Below are 18604 nucleotides of genomic sequence, written 5' to 3' on the forward strand. Positions count from 1 at the left end.
CTATCTGTAGGCACAGACACATATGCACCTTGGTATAATTAGAAACTTTAAAATGATTGTCAGTTACTGAGGTTACCTGCACACCAAAGGTTTTCCTAGGTAGACAATCATATAATTTTTCCTCTATTTCTAACATTTTTCTTACCTTCCTTCCTTTCTTTTCTTGATCCTTCCTTCCTTCCTTTTCTCATTTGCAAATGATAAAGGGCATAATAGACATTATTGTCTCTTAACTAATTTACTTAATGTATCTGTAGTTTTTCATTTCATTTTATTTTATTTTTTAAGGGGTGGGGGGGCAGGGTCTCACTCTATTGCCCAGCCTGGAGTGCAGTGGTGCAACCAGAGCTTACTGCAGCCTCGACCTCCCAGGTTCAATCAAACCTCCTGCCTCAGCGTCCCGAGCAGCTGGGACTACAGGCACGCACCACCACACTCAGCTAATTTTTGTTTTGTTTTGTTTTGTTTTTTTTGAGACGGAGTCTCGCTCTGTCACCCAGGCTGGAGTGCAGTGGCTGGATCTCAGCTCACTGCAAGCTCTGCCTCCCGGGTTCACGCCATTCTCCTGCCTCAGCCTCCCGAGTAGCTGGGACTACAGGCGCCCGCCACCTCGCCCGGCTAGTTTTTTGTATTTTTTAGTAGAGACGGGGTTTCACCGTGTTAGCCAGGATGGTCTCGATCTCCTGACCTGGTGATCCGCCCGTCTCGGCCTCCCAAAGTGCTGGGATTACAGGCTTGAGCCACTGCGCCCGGCCATTTTTGTATTTTTTTAAGTAGAGATGGGATTTCATCATGTTGGCCAGGATGGTCTCCATCTCTTGACCTTGTGATCTGCCCGCCTCAGCCTCCCAAAGTGCTGGCATTACAGGCGTGAGCCACCGTGCCTGGCTTTATTGATTTTCAATAAAGACATCAAGGTAATTCAGTAGGGAAAGGATAGTCCTTTCAACAAGTGGAGCTACTAGATATTGACACTGTGTCGCCCAGGCTGAAGTACAAGTGGCATGATCATGGCTTACAGCAGCCTTGACCCCTCAACCTCCCGAGTAGCTGAGACCACAGGCGTGCACCACCGTATCTGGCTAATTAAAAAAAAAAAAAAATTTTAGAGATGGCGTCTTGGTCTGTTGCCCAGGCTGATCTCTAATGCCTGGGCTCAAGCAATCCTCTTGCCTCGGCCTCCCAAGTGCTAGGATTACAGATGTGAGTTACCATGCCCAACCTATATATATATATACTTTTTTTTTTTTTGAGATGGATTCTTGCTCTGTTGCCCAGACTGGAGTGCAGTGGTATGATCTCAGCTCACTGCAGCCTCTGCCTCCTGGGCTCCAGTGATCCTCCCATCTTGGTGATCCTCCCAAGTATCTGGGACCACACCATACTTGGCTAATTTTTTATATTTTTAGTAGAGACAGGGTTTCAACATGTTGCCCAGGTTGGTCTTGAACTCTTGGACTCAAGCGATCCACCTGCCTTGGCCTCCCAAAGTGCTGGAATTACCAGCATGAGCCACTACGCCCAGCTAGATATTAATATGGTAGGGGAAAACATCTTGATCTCTACTTCACAACATGCAAAAAAAAATTTACACTGTGTCATAGATTACAAGCTAAAACTGCAATGTCTCAAGAAAACAGGAAAATATCTTTACAACCTTGAGTAGGCAAATTTTTTTTTGTTTTGTTTTGTTTTTTTTATAGCGTTTATAGCCCATATTGAAAAAGAAAAGATGGCCAGGCACAGTGGCTCATGAGTGTAATCCCAGCACTTTGGGAGGCTGAGGCAGGTGGATCGCTTGAGCCCAGGAGTTTGAGACCAGCGTGGACAACATAGCAAAACCCCATCTGTACAAAAAGTTAAAAAATTAGCCAGGTGTAGGCCAGGCGCGGTGGCTCATGCCTGTAATCCCAGCACTTTGGGAGGCCGAGGCGGGCGGATCACAAGGTCAGGAGATCGAGACCATCCTGGCTAACATGGTGAAACCCCATCTCTGCTAAAAATAGAAAAAAATTAGCCGGGCGTGGTGGCAGGCACCTGTAGTCCCAGCTACTCGGGAGGCTGAGACAGGAGAATGGCATGAACCTAGGAGGCGGAGCTTGCAGTGAGCTGAGATAGTGCCACTGCACTCCAGCCTGGGCAACAGAGCGAGACTCCATCTCAAAAAAAAAAAATTAGCCAGGTGTGGTGGCAAGTACCTATAGTCCCAGCTACTCAGGAGGCTGAGATGGGAGGATTGCTTGAGCAGCCTGGAAGGTCAAGGCTGCAGCCTGGGATACAGAAAAAAAAAGAAAGTAAGAAAAGAAAAAAAAGATTTCTTAGACAAGACATAGAAAGCAAAAGTCATAAAAGAAAAAAAAAGGTCGGGTGTGGTGGCTCACGCCTGTAATCCCAGTACTTTGGGAGGCTGAGGTGGGTGGATCACTAGAGGTCAGGAGTTGGATACCAGCCTGGACAACATGGTAAAACCCCTTCCCTACTGAAAATACAAAAATTAGCCAGGCCTGGTGGCAGGCACCTGTAACCCCAGCTACTCAAGAGGCTGAGGCACAAGAATTGCTTGAACCCAGGAGGTGGAGGTTGCAGTGAGCCAAGGTTGCACGACTGCACTCCAGCCTGGGCAACAGAGCAAGACTCCATCTCAAAAAAAAAAAAAAGAAAAAAATGAATAAACAATGAATAAACTGATCATCAACAAAATTAAAAGCTTCTGCTTATCAAAATATAACATTAAGAAAATTAAAGGCAAGGGGATGAAAATTAAAAGGAATTCCTTCGCATTCTACAATGTAGACTGAAAAATTTTTTTCTGGTTTGTTGTTGCAATTTGCATTTCTCTGATGAGGCTGAGGCTGAACACTTTTCTATAGATTTCTTGGCCGTGCAAACCTTTTGCACGTGGTGGTGATTCTACATATGGATGGAAATTATTGCATTTCCTCTGCCTTCCAGGTTGTGCCTCTATGACATGATCCAGTCCAGAGTAACACTGATGGCTCAGCACGGATCCGATCAACACCAGGTTCTTGTCTGTACCAAGTTGGTGGAGCCCTTCCACGCCCAGGTGGGCTCCCTGTACATTGTCCTCGGGGAGCTCCAGCACCAGCAGGGTGAGCTGCGGCCTCACACCCCTTTTCTCCTCCTGGGGCCTGAGCTGGGGCAGTCTTTGGGGCAGTCAGTGAGGAATGGGCTCGTGACCCGACAGCAGTGTCTCATCGGGGTTAATGTTTCTTCCAAATCGGCCCACAAGTTCAAGGACTCTTGAGGATTCAATTCAGAGTGGACTGGCCACATGGTGCCAACTCAAAGACAGGGTGGCAGGTCAGGAGTTCGAGACCAGCCTAGCCAACATGGCGAAACCCCGTCCCTACTAAAAGTACAAAACTTAGCTGGGCATGGTGGCATATGCCTGTAGTCCCAGCTACTCAGGAGACTGAGGCAGGAGAATCACTTGAACCAGGGAGGTAGAGGTTGCAGTGAGCCAAGATCGTTGCACTGCACTCCAGCCTGGATGACAGAGTGAGACTCCATCTCAAAAAAAAGAGACAGGTACAGTGAAGAGATGGTCCCCCATGGGGAAGTGAAGAGAGAGAAACCACTAATTTCTCAAGGCCTAACGCACCAGGTCTGAGGTGAGGCAGTTTGCTTAGATCTTTTTTAATTTGTCTGTCAGCTCTTAATCTGAGTCTTAAAAAAATTTTTTTTAAATTTTTTTGAGACAAGATGTCTCTCTGTCACCCAGGCTGGAGTGCAGTGGTATGATCACAGCTCACTGCAACCTCTACCTCCTAGACTCATGAGGTTCCCACCTCAGCCTCCTGATTAGCTGGGACCACAGGCATGCACCACCACACTTGGCTACTTTTTAAATTTTCTGTAGAGACAAGGTGTCATTATCTTGGGATGAGGGATCTGCCTGCGTTGGCCTCCCAAAATGCTGGGATTACAGGCATGCAGCACCAAACCCAGCCTTACTTCTGATTCCTTTTTTTTTTTTTTTTGAGACAGAGTCTCGCTCTGTTGCTCAGGCTGGAGTACAGAGGTGCGATCTCCGCTCACTGCAAGCTCCGCCTCCTAGGTTCATGGCATTCTCCTGCCTTAGCCTCCTGAGTAGCTGGGACTACAGCCGCCCGCCACCACAGCCGACTAATTTTTTGTTTTTTTAGTAGAGACAGTGTTTCACAGTGTTAGCCAGGATGGTCTCTCGATCTCCTGACCTCGTGATCCGCCCACCTCAGCCTCCCAAAGTGTTGGGATTACAGGCGTGAGCCACCGTTTTTTTTTTTAGACAGTGCCTTGCTCTGTCACCAGACTGGAGTACAGTGGTGCAATCTCAGCCCCCTGCAACCTCCAACTCCCTGGATCAAGTGATTCTGCTGTCTCAGCCTCCCAAGTAGCCCTGCCTGCTTCTGATTCTTATTGCTGTTTTTTTTTTTTTTTTTCTTGAGACAGAGTCTTGGTCTGCTGTCCAGGCTGAGTTCAGTGGCTTGATCTTGGCACCAGGCCCTATTCTGCCATTTCTGTATGGATTGCCTGTAGTGGAAACCAAATGGTTGATGAAGGAAAGTTCTTTTTTTTTGAGATGGAGTGTCACTCTCTTGCCAGGCTGGAGTGTAGTGGCATGATCTCAGCTCACTGCAACCTCTACCTCCCGGGTTCAAGCGATTCTCCTGCCTCAACCTCCTGAGTAGCTGGGACTACAGGTGTGCGCCACCATGCCCGGCTAATTTTTGTAATTTTAGTAGAGACGGGGTTTCACCATGTTGGCCAGGATGGTCTCAATCTCTTGACCTTGTGATCTGCCCAACTCAGCCTCCCAAAGTGCTGGGATTACAGGTGTGAGCCACCGCGCCCAGCCTGGAAAGTTCTTTAGAGAAGAGTCACAGCGAATGAACGCAGGAGAAATATGTAAATTCAAAGTCATCACTTTAAAAGCCCTGACAAAATAAAAAATCCAGGCAACAGTCCTCACTAGTGGTCAAAATCATTAGTAAACATTTTGATGGGGTCATTGTGATGGAGGGACCCGCTGGCAGTGCCTGGGCCAGTCTGATCAATGTCAACCTATGATAAAATCAGAAGGGCAGCCGGGCGCGGTGGCTCAAGCTGTAAATCCAGCACTTTGGGAGGCCGAGACGGCGATCACGAGGTCAGGAGATCGAGACCATCCTGGCAACACGGTGAAACCCGTCTCTACTAAAAAAATACAAAAAACTTAGCCGGGCGAGATGGCGGGCACCTGTAGTCCCAGCTACTCGGGAGGCTGAGGCGAGAGAATGGGCGTAAACCGGCGGCGGGCTTGCAGTGAGCGAGGTCCGGCCACTGCACTCCACCTGGGCGACAGAGCGGACTCCCGTATCAAAAAAAAAAAAAAAAAAAAAAACCAAATCAGAAGGGCAGACATCATGTACTCTGATGTGAGGTAAGAGGAAGACACAATACCACCACGCTGGTAGGGTTCTCCGCCAAAAAAATTGAACCTGAAGCTAACTCAGGCCTCAGAGGAAGTAGCCTGTTACCAGGCACTGGCTATTTACTAATACTCTTATAACTTGCATCACAACCCGTTTTTTTGTGTGTTTTTTTTCTTAAAACATTTTTGTCGGCTGGGCGTGGTGGCTCACACTTGCTAATCCAGCACTTGGGAGGACTGGAGGCAGGAGGATCACCTGAAGGTCAGGAGTACAAGACCACCTGACCAACGTGGAGAAACCTGTCTCTACTAAAAATACAAAATTAAGTTGGCGTGGTGGTGTATGCCTGTAAACCCAGCTCCTTGGGAGGCTGGAGGCAGGAGAATCCACTTGAACCCGTGGAGGTGGAGGTTCTGTGAGCAGAAACACGCCATTACACTCTAGCCTGGCAACAGAGCAAAACCCCCGTTTCAAAAAAAAAAAATTTTGCCTTGATTTTTTTTTTTTTTGAGACGGGAGTCTCACTCTCTCACTCTGTTGGCCCAGGCTGGAGTGCAGTGGCACGATCTCAGCTCACAGCAACTCCGCCTCCTGGGTCAAGCGATTCTCCTGCCTCGGCCTCCTGAGTAGCTGAAGATTAGGCGCTGCCACATGCACCCAGCTAATTTTTTATTTTTAGTAGAGACACGGTTTCAGACCAATCTTTGCGCCAAGGCTGGTCTTGAGCTCCTGACTCGTGATCCACCTTCCTTGGGCTTCCCCCAAAGTGCTGGAATTAAAGCCGTGGCCACTGCGCCTGCCTGTCTGATTTTCTAAGTCATACATTCCATTATTCACAGAGGGAACTGGAGAGAGCATCTGGGCTGACTGTGGCTCTGGTCTGCCCTGACCTCGGGCCTGGGCAGAGGGGGGGCTCGTGCTGCTTTAAACCTCCCTGCGAAACCAAGTGTGCTCATGCCTGTAATGTCAGCCACTGCTTGGGATGTCAAGGAAGTAGGAAATTTGCTTTGGAGATCATAGTTCCAAAGACAAGCCTGGGCAACATAGTAGCCCATCTTTCATACAATATCCCAGGTGTGGGTGGCACACGCTTGTCGTCCCCAGTTACTTGAAAGGGGGTTGGAGGATTCTTGGTAGGTTCAAGGTTATGAGCTGATCTGCACGACTGCACTCCAGCCTGAATCAGAGTGAGCTGTTCAAAAACACAAACAGCGGCGGGCGCGTGGCTTCAAGCCTGCTAATCCCCCACTTGGGAGGCCGAGACGGGTTGTCACGCGGTCCAGGCCTGAGACCATCCTGGCTAACACGGTGAACACCCGTCTCTACTAAAAAATAACAAAAATAATTAGCCGGGCGAATGATGGCGGCGCCTGTGCAGCTACTCGGAGGCTGAGGCAGGAGAATGGCGTAAACCCGGGAGGCGGGCTTGCAGTGAGCTGAGATCCGCCACTGCACTCCAGCCTGGGGACAGAGCGAGCATCCGTTAAAAAAAAAAACAAAAAAAAAGAAAAAAAAAATGCAGGTGTGGTGGCTCATACCTGTAATCCCAGCACTTTGAGAGGCTAGGAAGGGAGGCTCGCTTGAGCCCAGGAGTTCAAGATCAGCCTGGAAAATGTAGCAAGCACCTGTCTCTGCAAAATAGTAATAAATAAATGGAAATAAAACAATAAACCTTCCTGTGCCAGGCCCAAAGTCCTGTGGGGACACAAAGGTTGATCAGGTGTGAATCCTGCCCTGTGGCCAGACTGACAGTTCTGAGGACAGGTGAGAGGTCACCTTTCGGAAATGTTTGCATAAGAGCTAGCTAAGAAGACCAACAGGCGAAGACATGCTGGGCTGCGATAAAACCCACAGACCTGACACCTGCTGGCGCCATCCAAAGGCCCGAGGGCCCCCTGTTCTCAAGCTAAGGTGTGGGGCACAGCCTTTCCCAGGCCTACTCCAGAGGCCCTCGGAGCATGCCCAGGCCGAAGGGCACTGGACCACAGCAAGCATCTACCCACAAGCCCTCACCATGCATCCTCTGCCTTCTGCTTTTCTCTCACTGCACCCTTGCACTTTGCTGTGAGAAACCTTCCTGTGTGGCTGGGCTCAGGGGCTCAGTAATCTAGCATGTTCAGAGGCTGAGGTGGGAGGATCACTTGAACCCAGGATTTTGAGACCAACTTGGGCGACACAGAGAGACTCCATCTCTACACAAATGAAAATATTAGCGGGGTGTGGTGGCTTGTGCTTGTAGTCCCAGCTACTTGGAAGCCTGAGGCAGGAGGATGGCTTGAGGCAGGAGTTCGATGCTGCAGTGAGCTATGTTCATGCCACTGCACTCCAACCTGGGTGACAAAATGAGACCCTGTTTCTAAAGAAAAAGAAAAGAGGCTGGGCACAGTGGCTCATGCCTGTAATCCCAGAACTTTTGGGAGGCTGAGGCAGGTGGATTACTTGAGTCCAGCAGTTCAAGACCAGCCTGGACGGCCAGCCGTGGTGGCTCACACCTGTAATCCCAGCACTTTGGGAGGCCGAGGTGGGTGGATCACTTGAAGTCAGGAGTTTGAGACCGGCCTGACGAACATGGTGAAACCCTGTCTCTAAAAAAATGCAAAATTAGCTGAGCATGGTGACGCATGCCTATAATCCCAGCTACTCGGGAGGCTGAGGCAGGAGAATTGCTTGAAACTGGGAGGCAAAGGTTGCAGTGAGCTGAGATCACGCCATTGCATTCCAGCCTGGGCGACAAGAGCAAAACTCCATCTCAAAAAAAATAATAATAATAATAACCAGCCTAGGTAACATGGTGAAACCCCGTCTCTACAAAAAATACAAAAATTAGCAGGGTGTGTTGTTGCACACAAGCCTATAGTCCCAGCTACTGGGGAGGCCGAGGTGGGAGGATCACTTGAGCCAGGGAGGCAGAGATTGCAGTGAGCTGAGACTGTACCACTGTACTACAGCCTGGGGGACAGAGTGAGACCCTGTCAAAAAAAAAAAAAAAAAAAAAAAAAAAAAAAAAAAAAGAAAAGAAAAGAAAGAAAAGAAAGAAAGAGAAAAGAGAAGAGAAAGGGAGGGAGGGAAACCTTCCTGTGTGTCCCCTGTGCGCCTCCCTCTTCGAGCATCCTTATGGCTCCGGGACTTGCCCAAACCATCCTCCCCAAACCACACACCCACAGAGTCTGGAGCAGGGCCCGAGTTTCCCCGGCTCCTCAGGTGTGTCAGCATCTCACATTCCTCCCTGTCTCCCTGCTGCCAACCAGTTCCACCAGCAAGCACCTCTGCCCCAATTCCACCTCCCACGCCTGCTGCCGCACCTTGGACTTGTTTTCCTGAAATTGCATGCCATCCGCTCTCCCTTCTGCTTCTGCTGCGTCCCTCTTGCCCTATCAGGACCTGTGGACTCGGGACTCCTGGACTTTCTTCCCCACCTCTCTTCCCTGCTGGGCCTCACTACCATTTCAGCCACTTTCCTGGCAGCTTCACTCCTGCCCTGAGACCCCAGCCTCCACCCTCCTGGTCCTGCCAACTGTTGAGTGCAGAAAGATCACAGAGCTCCAAGGATTCCAAGCTCAATGATTTCAGGGGCTCACTGAGGTTTCCCTGCTCTGCCTAGAAATCCTTCCTGTGTCCTGGCCACACCCGCCTCCCAGGCGCCACCACAGCTAGTCCAGAAATTCCCTTGCCTCATAAGAACTCACTTCCTCTCCTCCCCTGTCCCTCCCAGCTTATTGTTTTATGTCCCAGCTAGAATTGAGGCCACAGGCAGCCGTTCTTCCTCCTACAGTCAGACACTGAAATGGCCACCGTTAGCACCTTCCTCTAGTCTAAGAGGAAGCAGGGTCCCTCCTACCTAAGGGGTTACCACAGTTCTTCCCTCTCCACATATAAGGCGCTCAAGACTCCTCTATATGGAAATAATAGTCTCAACGACAAGAAGTCATCATCTACACTAGAGTCCGACCTGCCTGCCCATGGTCTTCCCTCCCTTTGCAGACAAACCTAAAAGAATATCTGTGCTCCGTATAACGCCTTCCTGTCCCCAGGCCTCACCCCACTGCATTCTGACTGCTTTTTATAACCCAGGCCCTTCTTTACTCCATCTACTTTATTTTTTTTATTTATTTTTTTTTTTTTGAGACAGAGTCTCACTCTGTCACCCAGGCTGGGAGTACAGTGGCATGATCTCCGCTCACTGCAACCTCTGCTTCCCGGGTTCAAGTGGTTCTCCTGCCTCAGCCTCCCGAATAGCTGGGATTACAGGAGTGTGCCACCACACCCAGCTAATTTTTGTATTAATAGAGACAGGGTTTCACCTTGTTGGCCAGGCTGGTCTTCAGCTCCTGACCTCAGGTGATCTGCCCGCCTCAGCCTCCCAGAGTGCTGGGATTACAGACATGAGCCACTGCGCCTGTCCTTTTTTTTTTTTTTTTTTTTTGAGACAAGAGTCTTGCTCTGTTGCCCAGGCTGGAGTGCAGTGGTGCAATCTTGACTCACTGCAATATCCACCTCCCTGGTTCAAATGATTATCGTGCCTCAGTCTCCCAAGTAGTTGGGATTACAGGTGTGCGCCACCACGCCTGGGTAATTTTTGTGTTTTTAGTAGAGACAGGGTTTTGGCATGTTGGCCAGGCTGGTCTTGAACTCCTGGCCTCAAGTGATCCACCCGTCTTGCCCTCCCAAAGTGTTGGGATTATAGTGTTGGGAGCCACCGCACCTGGCCCCGATTCCTGTCTAACCTGTGCAGTCTCTGCTGCTCAGCACCAGGCTAACAGAAGCTGAGACACACAGGCAACCTCATGTTTCAAATGAGTTCATTGTCTAAGGGTAGCCTGTGTAGACAGCTGGAATCTAGGCAGGATGACACCCTGAATTCTGCCCTCAGGCTGTGCTATAAATGACCTAGACTAGAGGAAAGGACAGGCACAGCCTTTATCTCAAAACAGCATAAAAAGAAGACAGTGTAATAGCCTAGAACGTGGCATCTATTTATTTATTTTGAGAGGGAGTCTCACTCTGTCGCCCAGGCTGGAGTGCAGTGGCTTGATCTCAGCTCACTGCAACCTCTGCCTCCCAGGTTCAAGCGATTCTCCTGCCTCAGTCTCCCGAGTAGCTGGGTTTACAGGCGCCAGCCACCACGCCTGGCTAATTTTGGTATTTTTAGTAGAGGTGGGGTTTTGCCGTGTTGGCCAGGCTGGTCATGAACTCCTGACCTCAGGCGATCTGCCCGTCTCGGAAATCTATTTATTAAAATGCTCAGAGAGCAGAAAGAGCATGAGTGCAAAAATTTTTTTAACTTTTTTTTTTCCCTTGCAAGCTATGACTGGAGAAAACAGAAAAAAAAAAGTTAGCTAGGCGCAGTGGCTCACACCTATAATTCTCGCATGTTGGGAGGCCGAGGCAGGCAGATCACTTGATCCCAGGAGTTTGAGACCAGCCTGGGCAACATGGCAAGACCCCATCTCTACAAGAAATACAAAAATTAGCCAGGTGTGGTGGTGTGTGCCTGTAATCCCAGCTCCTGAGGAAGATGAGATGATCACCTGAGCCTGGGAGGTGGAGGCTACACTGAGCCATGATTGACCCACTGCTCTCCAGCCCAAGTGACAGAGCAACACCCTGTCTCAAAAAACTAAATTTTTTTTTTTTAGGTGGAGTCTCACTGTCTCCCAGGCTGGAGTGCAGTGGTGTGATCTTGGCTCACTGCAACCTCCACCTCCTGGGTTCAAGCGATTCTCCTGCCTCAGCCTCCTGAGTAGCTGGGACTACAGGCATGCACCACTACATGTGGCTAATTTTTGTATTTTTAGTGGAGATGGGGTTTCGTCATGTTGGCCAGGCTGGTCTTAAACTCCTGACCTCAAGTGTTCCACATGCCTCGGCCTCCCAAAGTGCTAGGATTACAGGTGTGAGCCAGTTCATCTGGCAAAAGAAAGAAAAGGTTTAAAAAGTCTCTTATGGCAAATCCCAGATGTCTTTCCTGTTTGGTGCCACCTGAACATTGGCAAACCTTTCCATTATGGATCAGGTCACCGTCGCATCTGCTAGAGCCCCTCGTCCACGGTGGGATGACCTGTTCCTATAAAGCCAAACTTACCAGAAGCTCAGTCCCTTGGATTTTTAAAATATGGGTGTCTCTTTTCCCCTGGTTTCTGATGACATTGCATCCCAAGGTGCCAAGGGGGCCTTTCCTCAGACCAGAGGGCTTTTCTGGTCACCTGCTAAGTTCCAGACACGGGCCTGCTGTGCATGGCAGGCCCGCAGTTCTAGGCCCAAGTACGCAATTGCCTTAGCCCCGTATGCTGTTGTTATTGTCCACGCCGCTTGCTGCCAAAACCCAGGACTGAGCTGTTGAGGGAACAGCTGGAATGCACCTTGGAGGACATTATTCTGCTCAGTCACCGCTAGTGCCCTGGTGTTTGTCTTGCAGACGGAGGCTCCCTGGTGAAGGCGCGCGTGCTGACCTGCGTGGAGGGGATGAACCTGCCCTTGTTGGAACAAGCCATCCGGGAGCAGAGGCTGTACCAGCAGGAGCGGGGCGGCGGCCAGTAGGAAACAGCAGCCCAGCAACACCCCCACCTGCTTCCAAGACCAAACCCTCTGGAACTGCGGGAGCCCCAGAGAGTGCAGACGCCTCCCCAGCGACAGCCTTGTCTGGAGCTGAAAGCAGAGGGGCGGATGGTGAATCCAGCCCCTTCCTCTACTTTGGGATTAGCTCATCAATGAGAACCCAGAAAGCATGCCATAAATCCGACAGCCCCACCCTGGGAGACTGCAGGTGGCCGAGCTCGGGTGCCAGACCGGGCTTGGTGTGGGGCCATGGAGGGTTCCAGAAGGTCCTGGTGAATAAAGGCCCAAGGGGCGTGCCCTCGATGTGTGCTCGTGGTGCAGCGCCGGCGGGGGCCAGGAGGGGGAGCTGCAACCGGGGCTGTGGGCTGCAGCGTCTCAGGGCTTCTGGTGAATTCTGGGCCTGGGGCCTCAGGGGAGGGTGCCAGGGGCCCAGAGGCCGGGGTGGGGGGCCCAGGTCGGGGGCCCAGGATGCAGGGGTCTGCCCCTGGTCAGGCTCTGCCTTCCGAGGAGACTGAGCGTCGTCACACAGGCCGCGCCAGGCCGGGCCAAGCCGGGCTGAGGCCGTGGGCCCCTGACCGTGCAGCCTAGGGCAGGACTGTGACTTCAAGACCCTCCTGACCCCTGACCTCTGCCCCCAGTGGCCCTGGCCCCTGGGCAGCCCTTCCTGGCTACCTTGTGCCCCCAGAGCCTGGGCCTGGCCGGGCTGGGCGGGGACCCGGGCGGGAGAGGGTGGTCTTGCTCTCTAAGGCCAGGCACAAGTGAGAGGCCTGGGGGTCCAGGCTGGGCTGGGCAAGGGGTGGCCTCTGACTCCCTGGGGGTCTGGACTGGGCTGGGTGAAGGGTGGCCCCTGACCCCTGGGGATCTGGTTGGGCTGGGCAGGGGCTGGGTGGGAGAGTGTGGGTCCTGCCCTCCGAAGCCAGGCATGGGAGAGAAGCCTGGGGTCCTGGCTGAGCTGGGCTGGGTGGGGTGGCCCCAACCTCCTGGGGGTGTGGGCTGGGCTGGGCGAGGGCAATCTCTGACCCCCAGCCAGGTTCCCAGGCAGGATGAGCTGGGGTCGGGGTGGCTGGGCCGCAGGCCTTGGGAGCTGGGTACCCTGGGTGGGGCGGGGCTGGGCTGGGCAGGGCGCCACATGGAGGCTGGAGGAGCAACAGGGGTGCTGGGCGTGGGGCACAAATGGCCCAGCGCCTTCTGTTTCCCAGGCAGCTCCATGGCCATGGATGTGTTCCAGAAGGTAGAGAAGATCGGAGAGGGCACCTACGGGGTGGTGTACAAGGCCAAGAACAGGGAGACAGGGCAGCTGGTGGCCCTGAAGAAGATCAGACTGGATTTGTGAGTGCTGGGACAGCCCCTGAGTTACCCGCCCTGGGCCTGGGCCATCACAACCTGGACGCTCCCTGATCCGTTCCCTCCTTCCTGGAGGCCACACTTAACTCCTCCGGGTGCTGCCCGGCAGCCCTTACCCATCCTTCCCCCAGCTCACTGTCTTCTGACCAGCCTTTGCCGGGGCCCTGCTCTGTGGAGCTTGGTGGGTGTGCCAAGGAGCACAGGTCTCCATTGCTGGGGCCTGGGTAATTCTGTGGGGATAAGGAACGCAGAAGCCAATCCCCCTGGCCAGAAGTGCCCTTCTTGGCCCAAGTCTCTGCCCGTGGGTGCGCCCTTGTTTCTTGCAGGGAGATGGAGGGCGTCCCAAGCACTGCCATCAGGGAGATCTCCCTGCTCAAGGAACTGAAGCACCCCAACATCGTCCAGTGAGTTAGGGATGGAGGCGGGGAAGCTGGGATGGCGAAGGTAGCATCCTGACTGCCATCTTCCTGCCAGACTGCTGGACGTGGTGCACAACGAGAGGAAGCTTTATCTGGTGTTTGAGTTCCTCAGCCAGGACCTGAAGAAGTACATGGACTCCACCCCAGACTCGGAGCTCCCCCTGCACCTCATCAAGGTAGGGAGGGAAGGGCGGGAAAGGGGAGGTGACACCCCGTCCTGCCATCCCTGTCCACGCAGCGCCTCCACTCAGCTGCCTCCACCTCTCACTCATTTCTCCAGAGCTACCTCTTCCAGTTGCTGCAAGGGGTGAGTTTCTGCCACTCACACCGGGTCATCCACCGAGACCTGAAGCCCCAGAATCTGCTCATCAATGAGTTGGGTGCCATCAAGCTGGCCGACTTCGGCCTGGCTCGAGCCTTCGGGGTGCCCCTGCGCACCTACACCCACGAGGTATTGTGAGACAAAGAGGAGAGAGGGGCAGCAGGAGGAGTGTCACCCATGCACTAAGCCACCCTGAGTGATGCTGTTTCCTTGCCCTGCAGGTGGTGACACTGTGGTATCGCGCCCCCGAGATTCTCTTGGGCAGCAAGTTCTATACCACAGCTGTGGATATCTGGAGCATTGGTTGCATCTTTGCAGAGATGGTAGAGAGAGGGGCACACATGGCCACAGGGTGCCACAGGCAGGGTCCTATGGGGGTTGGGTGGGGCCCACTAATGCTTCCATTAGAGGTGGATTAAAGAGTGTTTGAGGCTGGGCATGGTGGCTCACACCTGTAATCCCAGCACTTTGGGAGGCCGAGATGGGAGGATTGCTTGAGCCCAGGAGTTTGAGACCAGCCTGGGCAACATAGCAAATCCCCAGCTCTTAAAAAAATATAAAAATTAGCTGGGTGTGGTGGGGCACGCTTGTAGTCCCAGCTACTCAGGAGGTTGAGGCAGGAGGATTGCTTGAGCCTGTGCTTGAGGGTGCAGTGAGCTATGATTGCACCACTGCACTCTAGCCTGGGCTATAGAGCAAGACTCCGTCTCTATTTTTAAAAAAATGCTGTTTGGTACTGACTAAAGGACTGAGGAAGGTAGCCTTATTCCAAAAAAGGCCAGAATTCTTTGCATAACCACGGGAAAGAGATCTTGACAGGCCTCTCCCTGGGTCTGGCCACTCATCTGGTACTGGATTCTGTACAACAAAGTGGCAGACCCCACACCTTCTCTTCTTCCCCATTTCAGGTGACTCGAAAAGCCCTGTTTCCTGGTGACTCTGAGATTGACCAGCTCTTTCGTATCTTTCGTATGCTGGGGACACCCAGCGAAGCCACATGGCCCGGGGTCACCCAGCTGCCTGACTATAAGGGCAACTTCCCTAAGTGGACCAGGAAGGGACTGGGAGAGATTGTGCCCAGTCTGGAGCCAGAGGGCAGGGACCTGCTCATGGTAGGTGCATGTGGGCTCCAGCTGCTGCTCCAACTACAATGTCCCCTCATCAGCCAGCCTCCTACATAACCCTGGCACTTTCCGAGTCCAAGGCCAGGGTGTCTTTCCTGACCCTTATATACAACTGGCTTGTCCTTGTCGCTGGGTGTACTGATTGCTCAACCTGGAAGCCTGCCCCGCGAGAAGTGCAGTATTTCTCTTCCCTGGGAAAGTGGCGCTCGTTGAGTTAGCTCTGTCTTTCTGCTGTGTTACATGCCCTTTTACCCTAGTTGGCTTGTGTGTTTGGTTATTCTACTTTGTGGACATTACTGCTCCATCTAAGCTGTATGCCTCCCCAGGCCGGGGCCATACCTTCTTTTCTTTTCTTTTCTTTCTTTTGAGATGGAGTTTCGCTCTTGTTGCCCTGGCTGGAGTGTGCAATGGCGTGATCTCAGCTCACTGCAACCTCCACCTCCTGTGTTCAAGTCATTCTTCTGCCTCAGCCTCCTGAGTAGCTGGGACTACAGGTGCCTGTCACCACGCCCAGCTAATTTTTTTGTTTGTTTGTTTGTTTGTTTTTTAGTAGAGACAGGGTTTCACCATGTTGGCCAGACTGGTCTCCAACTCCTGACGTCAGGTGATCTGCCCACCTCGGCTTCCTAAAGTGCTGGGATTAGAAGCGTGAACCACTCACTGTGCCCGGCTGGGGCCACTCATTCTACCACCTGGGTGTTCCCCCTGTGACTCCTACAGTGGTCAGTCTTCAGAACAGGCTGTCCCCTGCTGCCTGGGCCCATGCCACAGCTCTCACTCACCCCTCCTGTTGGTGTCTTGAGCTGTGTACCACGCCGGACTGCCCAGGAAGTCTCTGGCAGAGCCATCCTTTTTTTGTGTGTGTGACAGGGTCTCAGTCTGTCACCCAGGCTGGAGTACAGTGGTATGACCATGACTCACTGCAGCCTTGACCTCCCAGGCACAAGCAATCCTCCCATCNCTACAGGTGCCTGTCACCACGCCCAGCTAATTTTTTTGTTTGTTTGTTTGTTTGTTTTTTAGTAGAGACAGGGTTTCACCATGTTGGCCAGACTGGTCTCCAACTCCTGACGTCAGGTGATCTGCCCACCTCGGCTTCCTAAAGTGCTGGGATTAGAAGCGTGAACCACTCACTGTGCCCGGCTGGGGCCACTCATTCTACCACCTGGGTGTTCCCCTGTGACTCCTACAGTGGTCAGTCTTCAGAACAGGCTGTCCCCTGCTGCCTGGGCCCATGCCACAGCTCTCACTCACCCCTCCTGTTGGTGTCTTGAGCTGTGTACCACGCCGGACTGCCCAGGAAGTCTCTGGCAGAGCCATCCTTTTTTTGTGTGTGTGACAGGGTCTCAGTCTGTCACCCAGGCTGGAGTACAGTGGTATGACCATGACTCACTGCAGCCTTGACCTCCCAGGCACAAGCAATCCTCCCATCTCAGCCTCCTGAGTAGGTGGGACCACAGGTACATGCCACTATGCCTGGCTACCTTTTGTATTTTTTTGTAGAGACAGTGTTTCACCATGTTGCCCAGGCTGGTCTCGAACTCCTGGGCTCAATTGATCCTCTTGCCTCAGCTTCCTGAGTAGCTGAGACTATAGGGGTGCACCACCATGCCCAGCTAATTTTACTTTTATAGAAATGGGGTCTCACTATGTTGCTCAGACTGGTCTCGAACTCCTGGGCTCAAGTGATCCTCCTGCTTTGGCCTGTCAAAGTGGGGGTGACAAGTGTGAGCCACTGCACCTGTTCACCATCCATTCTTGCCCACAAAGTCTTGGAGCCACATTTCTCTCCTTAATCTGGTGTTGAGTGAGAGGAAGGCGGGTCAGTATTTTCATCTTCAGGCTGTGTGTCCAGCTCTCCAGAAGTCTCTGCGTATTGTCTACCTGCCCAATGGGAGCAGGACGGCGCAGACTCCAGCCAAGGCCCGGAGCCCTCCATCTGGGCTGCTCCACCACAGGGGGTCCTTCCACATCCGGCCTGGGTCTAGGGACTCTAGGGCACAGGACTGGACAGGTTTGGCCTCTTGGAGTGTCAGTCCCTGTGCCCCCCACTCAGGGTTTCTCCCTGGACAGCTTCAGTCCCCTGCTTCCTGATAGGTGGGGTTCTGTACTCTTCCCGACTAGAAGCAGGCTGGGACCTGGGACCCTCCCCGAGAAGGGGAGTGACTCAGCTTCAGTGGCCTGAGGAGACCTGGGTGACTCATTGGGACTGTCCAGATTCCAGGAGTGTCCAGAACTGGCTGGAGAGCCAGGAGGTCGTGGCTTCATGCGGTTCTGGGTTTGAGGGTAGCCAATTTGGGGCTCAGGCCCTTGATCTGGGACCTGGGAGGGGGATTTCTCACCCCACCCTGGCTGCACCCAGACCACATCCTCTTGCTCCTTTCTTCCCAGCAACTCCTGCAGTATGACCCCAGCCGGCGGATCACAGCCAAGACTGCCCTGGCCCACCCATACTTCTCATCCCCCGAGCCCTCTCCGGCCGCCGGCCAGTATGTGCTGCAGCGATTCTGCCATTGAGAACGTCAAGACCACACTCAGATCCTCTCTCGAGCAGCTGCTGCCCCAGCTGACTCCTACCCATTTCTGAGAGAGGACGCATCTGGGGAGAGCAAAGCGCTAAGGAATTTGGCATCAGCCTGCAGAGGGCTGAGTCTCGGTTAGTCCTGCCCACAGGTTAGGGAGATCCTGTGTGTTTTTTGGGTTTGATGGTGCCGTTTCAAAATGGAAGCATGGATGCTCCATGCACCAGGGGTCCCCAGGCACTGGAAAAACACGTGCCAAGTTGAAGGCAGGGGGCCTGCCAGAGTCGGGTGTAGGTGTTCATGCCCTCACCTGCCCTGCCTGCAGGGCCAGACCCTGAGGAAATGGCGCCCCTGCTGGTCTTTTGGATTTAAAATGTTTGGGGAAGTGTTGAGTCCCAAGTTAAACAGGAGAGAAGTGAGGGAGAGGAGAGAGGGCATTCCCTGGATCCCAGGAGAGCTGGGCTGTGACTGCACTAAAGAGTCCTTCCTTCACCTGAGATATGCTGCTTTTGGTTCGTTTCTGGCTTGACAACAAGAAATAAATGTGATATGTTCCTGAGTTTTCTGGTTGTACTGCTCACAGGAGACTCCTGGGCCTCCCAAGGGGGACATTGACACAGGGCTGGAGACAGCTCTGGCCCAAACCAAGACAGCGGGGAAATGGGCAAGGAGTAAGGAGCAGGTGGGGAGACAGGAGCTGTTCCATTATCTTTTTTTTTTTTGAGACAGAGTCTCGCTCTGTCACCCAGGCTAGAGTGCAGTGACACAATCTTGGCTCACTGCAACCTCCGCCTCCCAGGTTCAAGCAATTCTCCTGCCTCAGTCTCCTGAGTAGCTGGAATTACAGGCATACGCCACCAAGCCCAGTTAGTTTTTTGTTGTATTTTTAGTAGAGACAGGGTTT

General features: G+C 52.6%; 2 protein-coding genes across 7 annotated transcripts in view; both read left to right on the plus strand.

Annotated features, from left to right (window-relative positions):
• The window catches only part of TEN1 (TEN1 subunit of CST complex), a 25981-nt gene extending 13709 nt beyond the window's left edge, over window positions 1–12272 (plus strand). For all 5 annotated transcript variants that reach the window (XM_017884721.1, XM_017884723.1, XM_017884724.1 and 2 more), the window contains 2 exons: window positions 2953–3110; window positions 11830–12272. In XM_017884721.1, coding sequence (XP_017740210.1) covers window positions 2953–3110; window positions 11830–11951 — 280 coding nt within the window. In that variant the 3' untranslated portion in view covers window positions 11952–12272. The remainder of the gene's footprint in view (window positions 1–2952; window positions 3111–11829) is intronic.
• Window positions 12273–12321: 49 nt separating this feature from the next.
• On the plus strand, window positions 12322–18260 carry CDK3 (cyclin dependent kinase 3). Of its 2 annotated transcripts, XM_017884719.1 has the most exons (8): window positions 12322–12356; window positions 13169–13298; window positions 13640–13717; window positions 13788–13908; window positions 14013–14183; window positions 14276–14377; window positions 14963–15166; window positions 17570–18260. In XM_017884719.1, the coding sequence occupies exons 2-8, from the start codon at window positions 13177–13179 to the stop codon at window positions 17693–17695; spliced, it is 924 nt and encodes a 307-aa protein (XP_017740208.1). In that variant the 5' UTR covers window positions 12322–12356; window positions 13169–13176; the 3' UTR covers window positions 17696–18260. The 2 variants fall into 2 exon arrangements, with proteins under 2 accessions (XP_017740208.1, XP_017740207.1); XM_017884718.1 differs by lacking the exon at window positions 12322–12356 and having other exon boundaries at window positions 13050–13298.
• Window positions 18261–18604: the final 344 nt, after the last annotated feature.

Source organism: Rhinopithecus bieti, unplaced genomic scaffold (assembly GCF_001698545.2).
Source record: "Rhinopithecus bieti isolate Rb0 unplaced genomic scaffold, ASM169854v2 scaffold_13400, whole genome shotgun sequence".
Taxonomy (NCBI): Eukaryota; Metazoa; Chordata; class Mammalia; order Primates; family Cercopithecidae; genus Rhinopithecus; species Rhinopithecus bieti.

What these genes read in the sequence shown, in the direction of transcription:
- CDK3 (XM_017884718.1), top strand. Translation starts at nt 13,099, where the DNA reads ATGGAGGCTGGAGGAGCAACAGGGGTGCTGGGCGTGGGGCACAAATGG. An exon ending in TCCCCCTGCACCTCATCAAG is followed by an intron (nt 13,909 to 14,012) that starts GTAGGGAGGGAA and finishes TCATTTCTCCAG; the next exon opens with AGCTACCTCTTCCAGTTGCT. An exon ending in AGGGCAGGGACCTGCTCATG is followed by an intron (nt 15,167 to 17,569) that starts GTAGGTGCATGT and finishes CTTTCTTCCCAG; the next exon opens with CAACTCCTGCAGTATGACCC.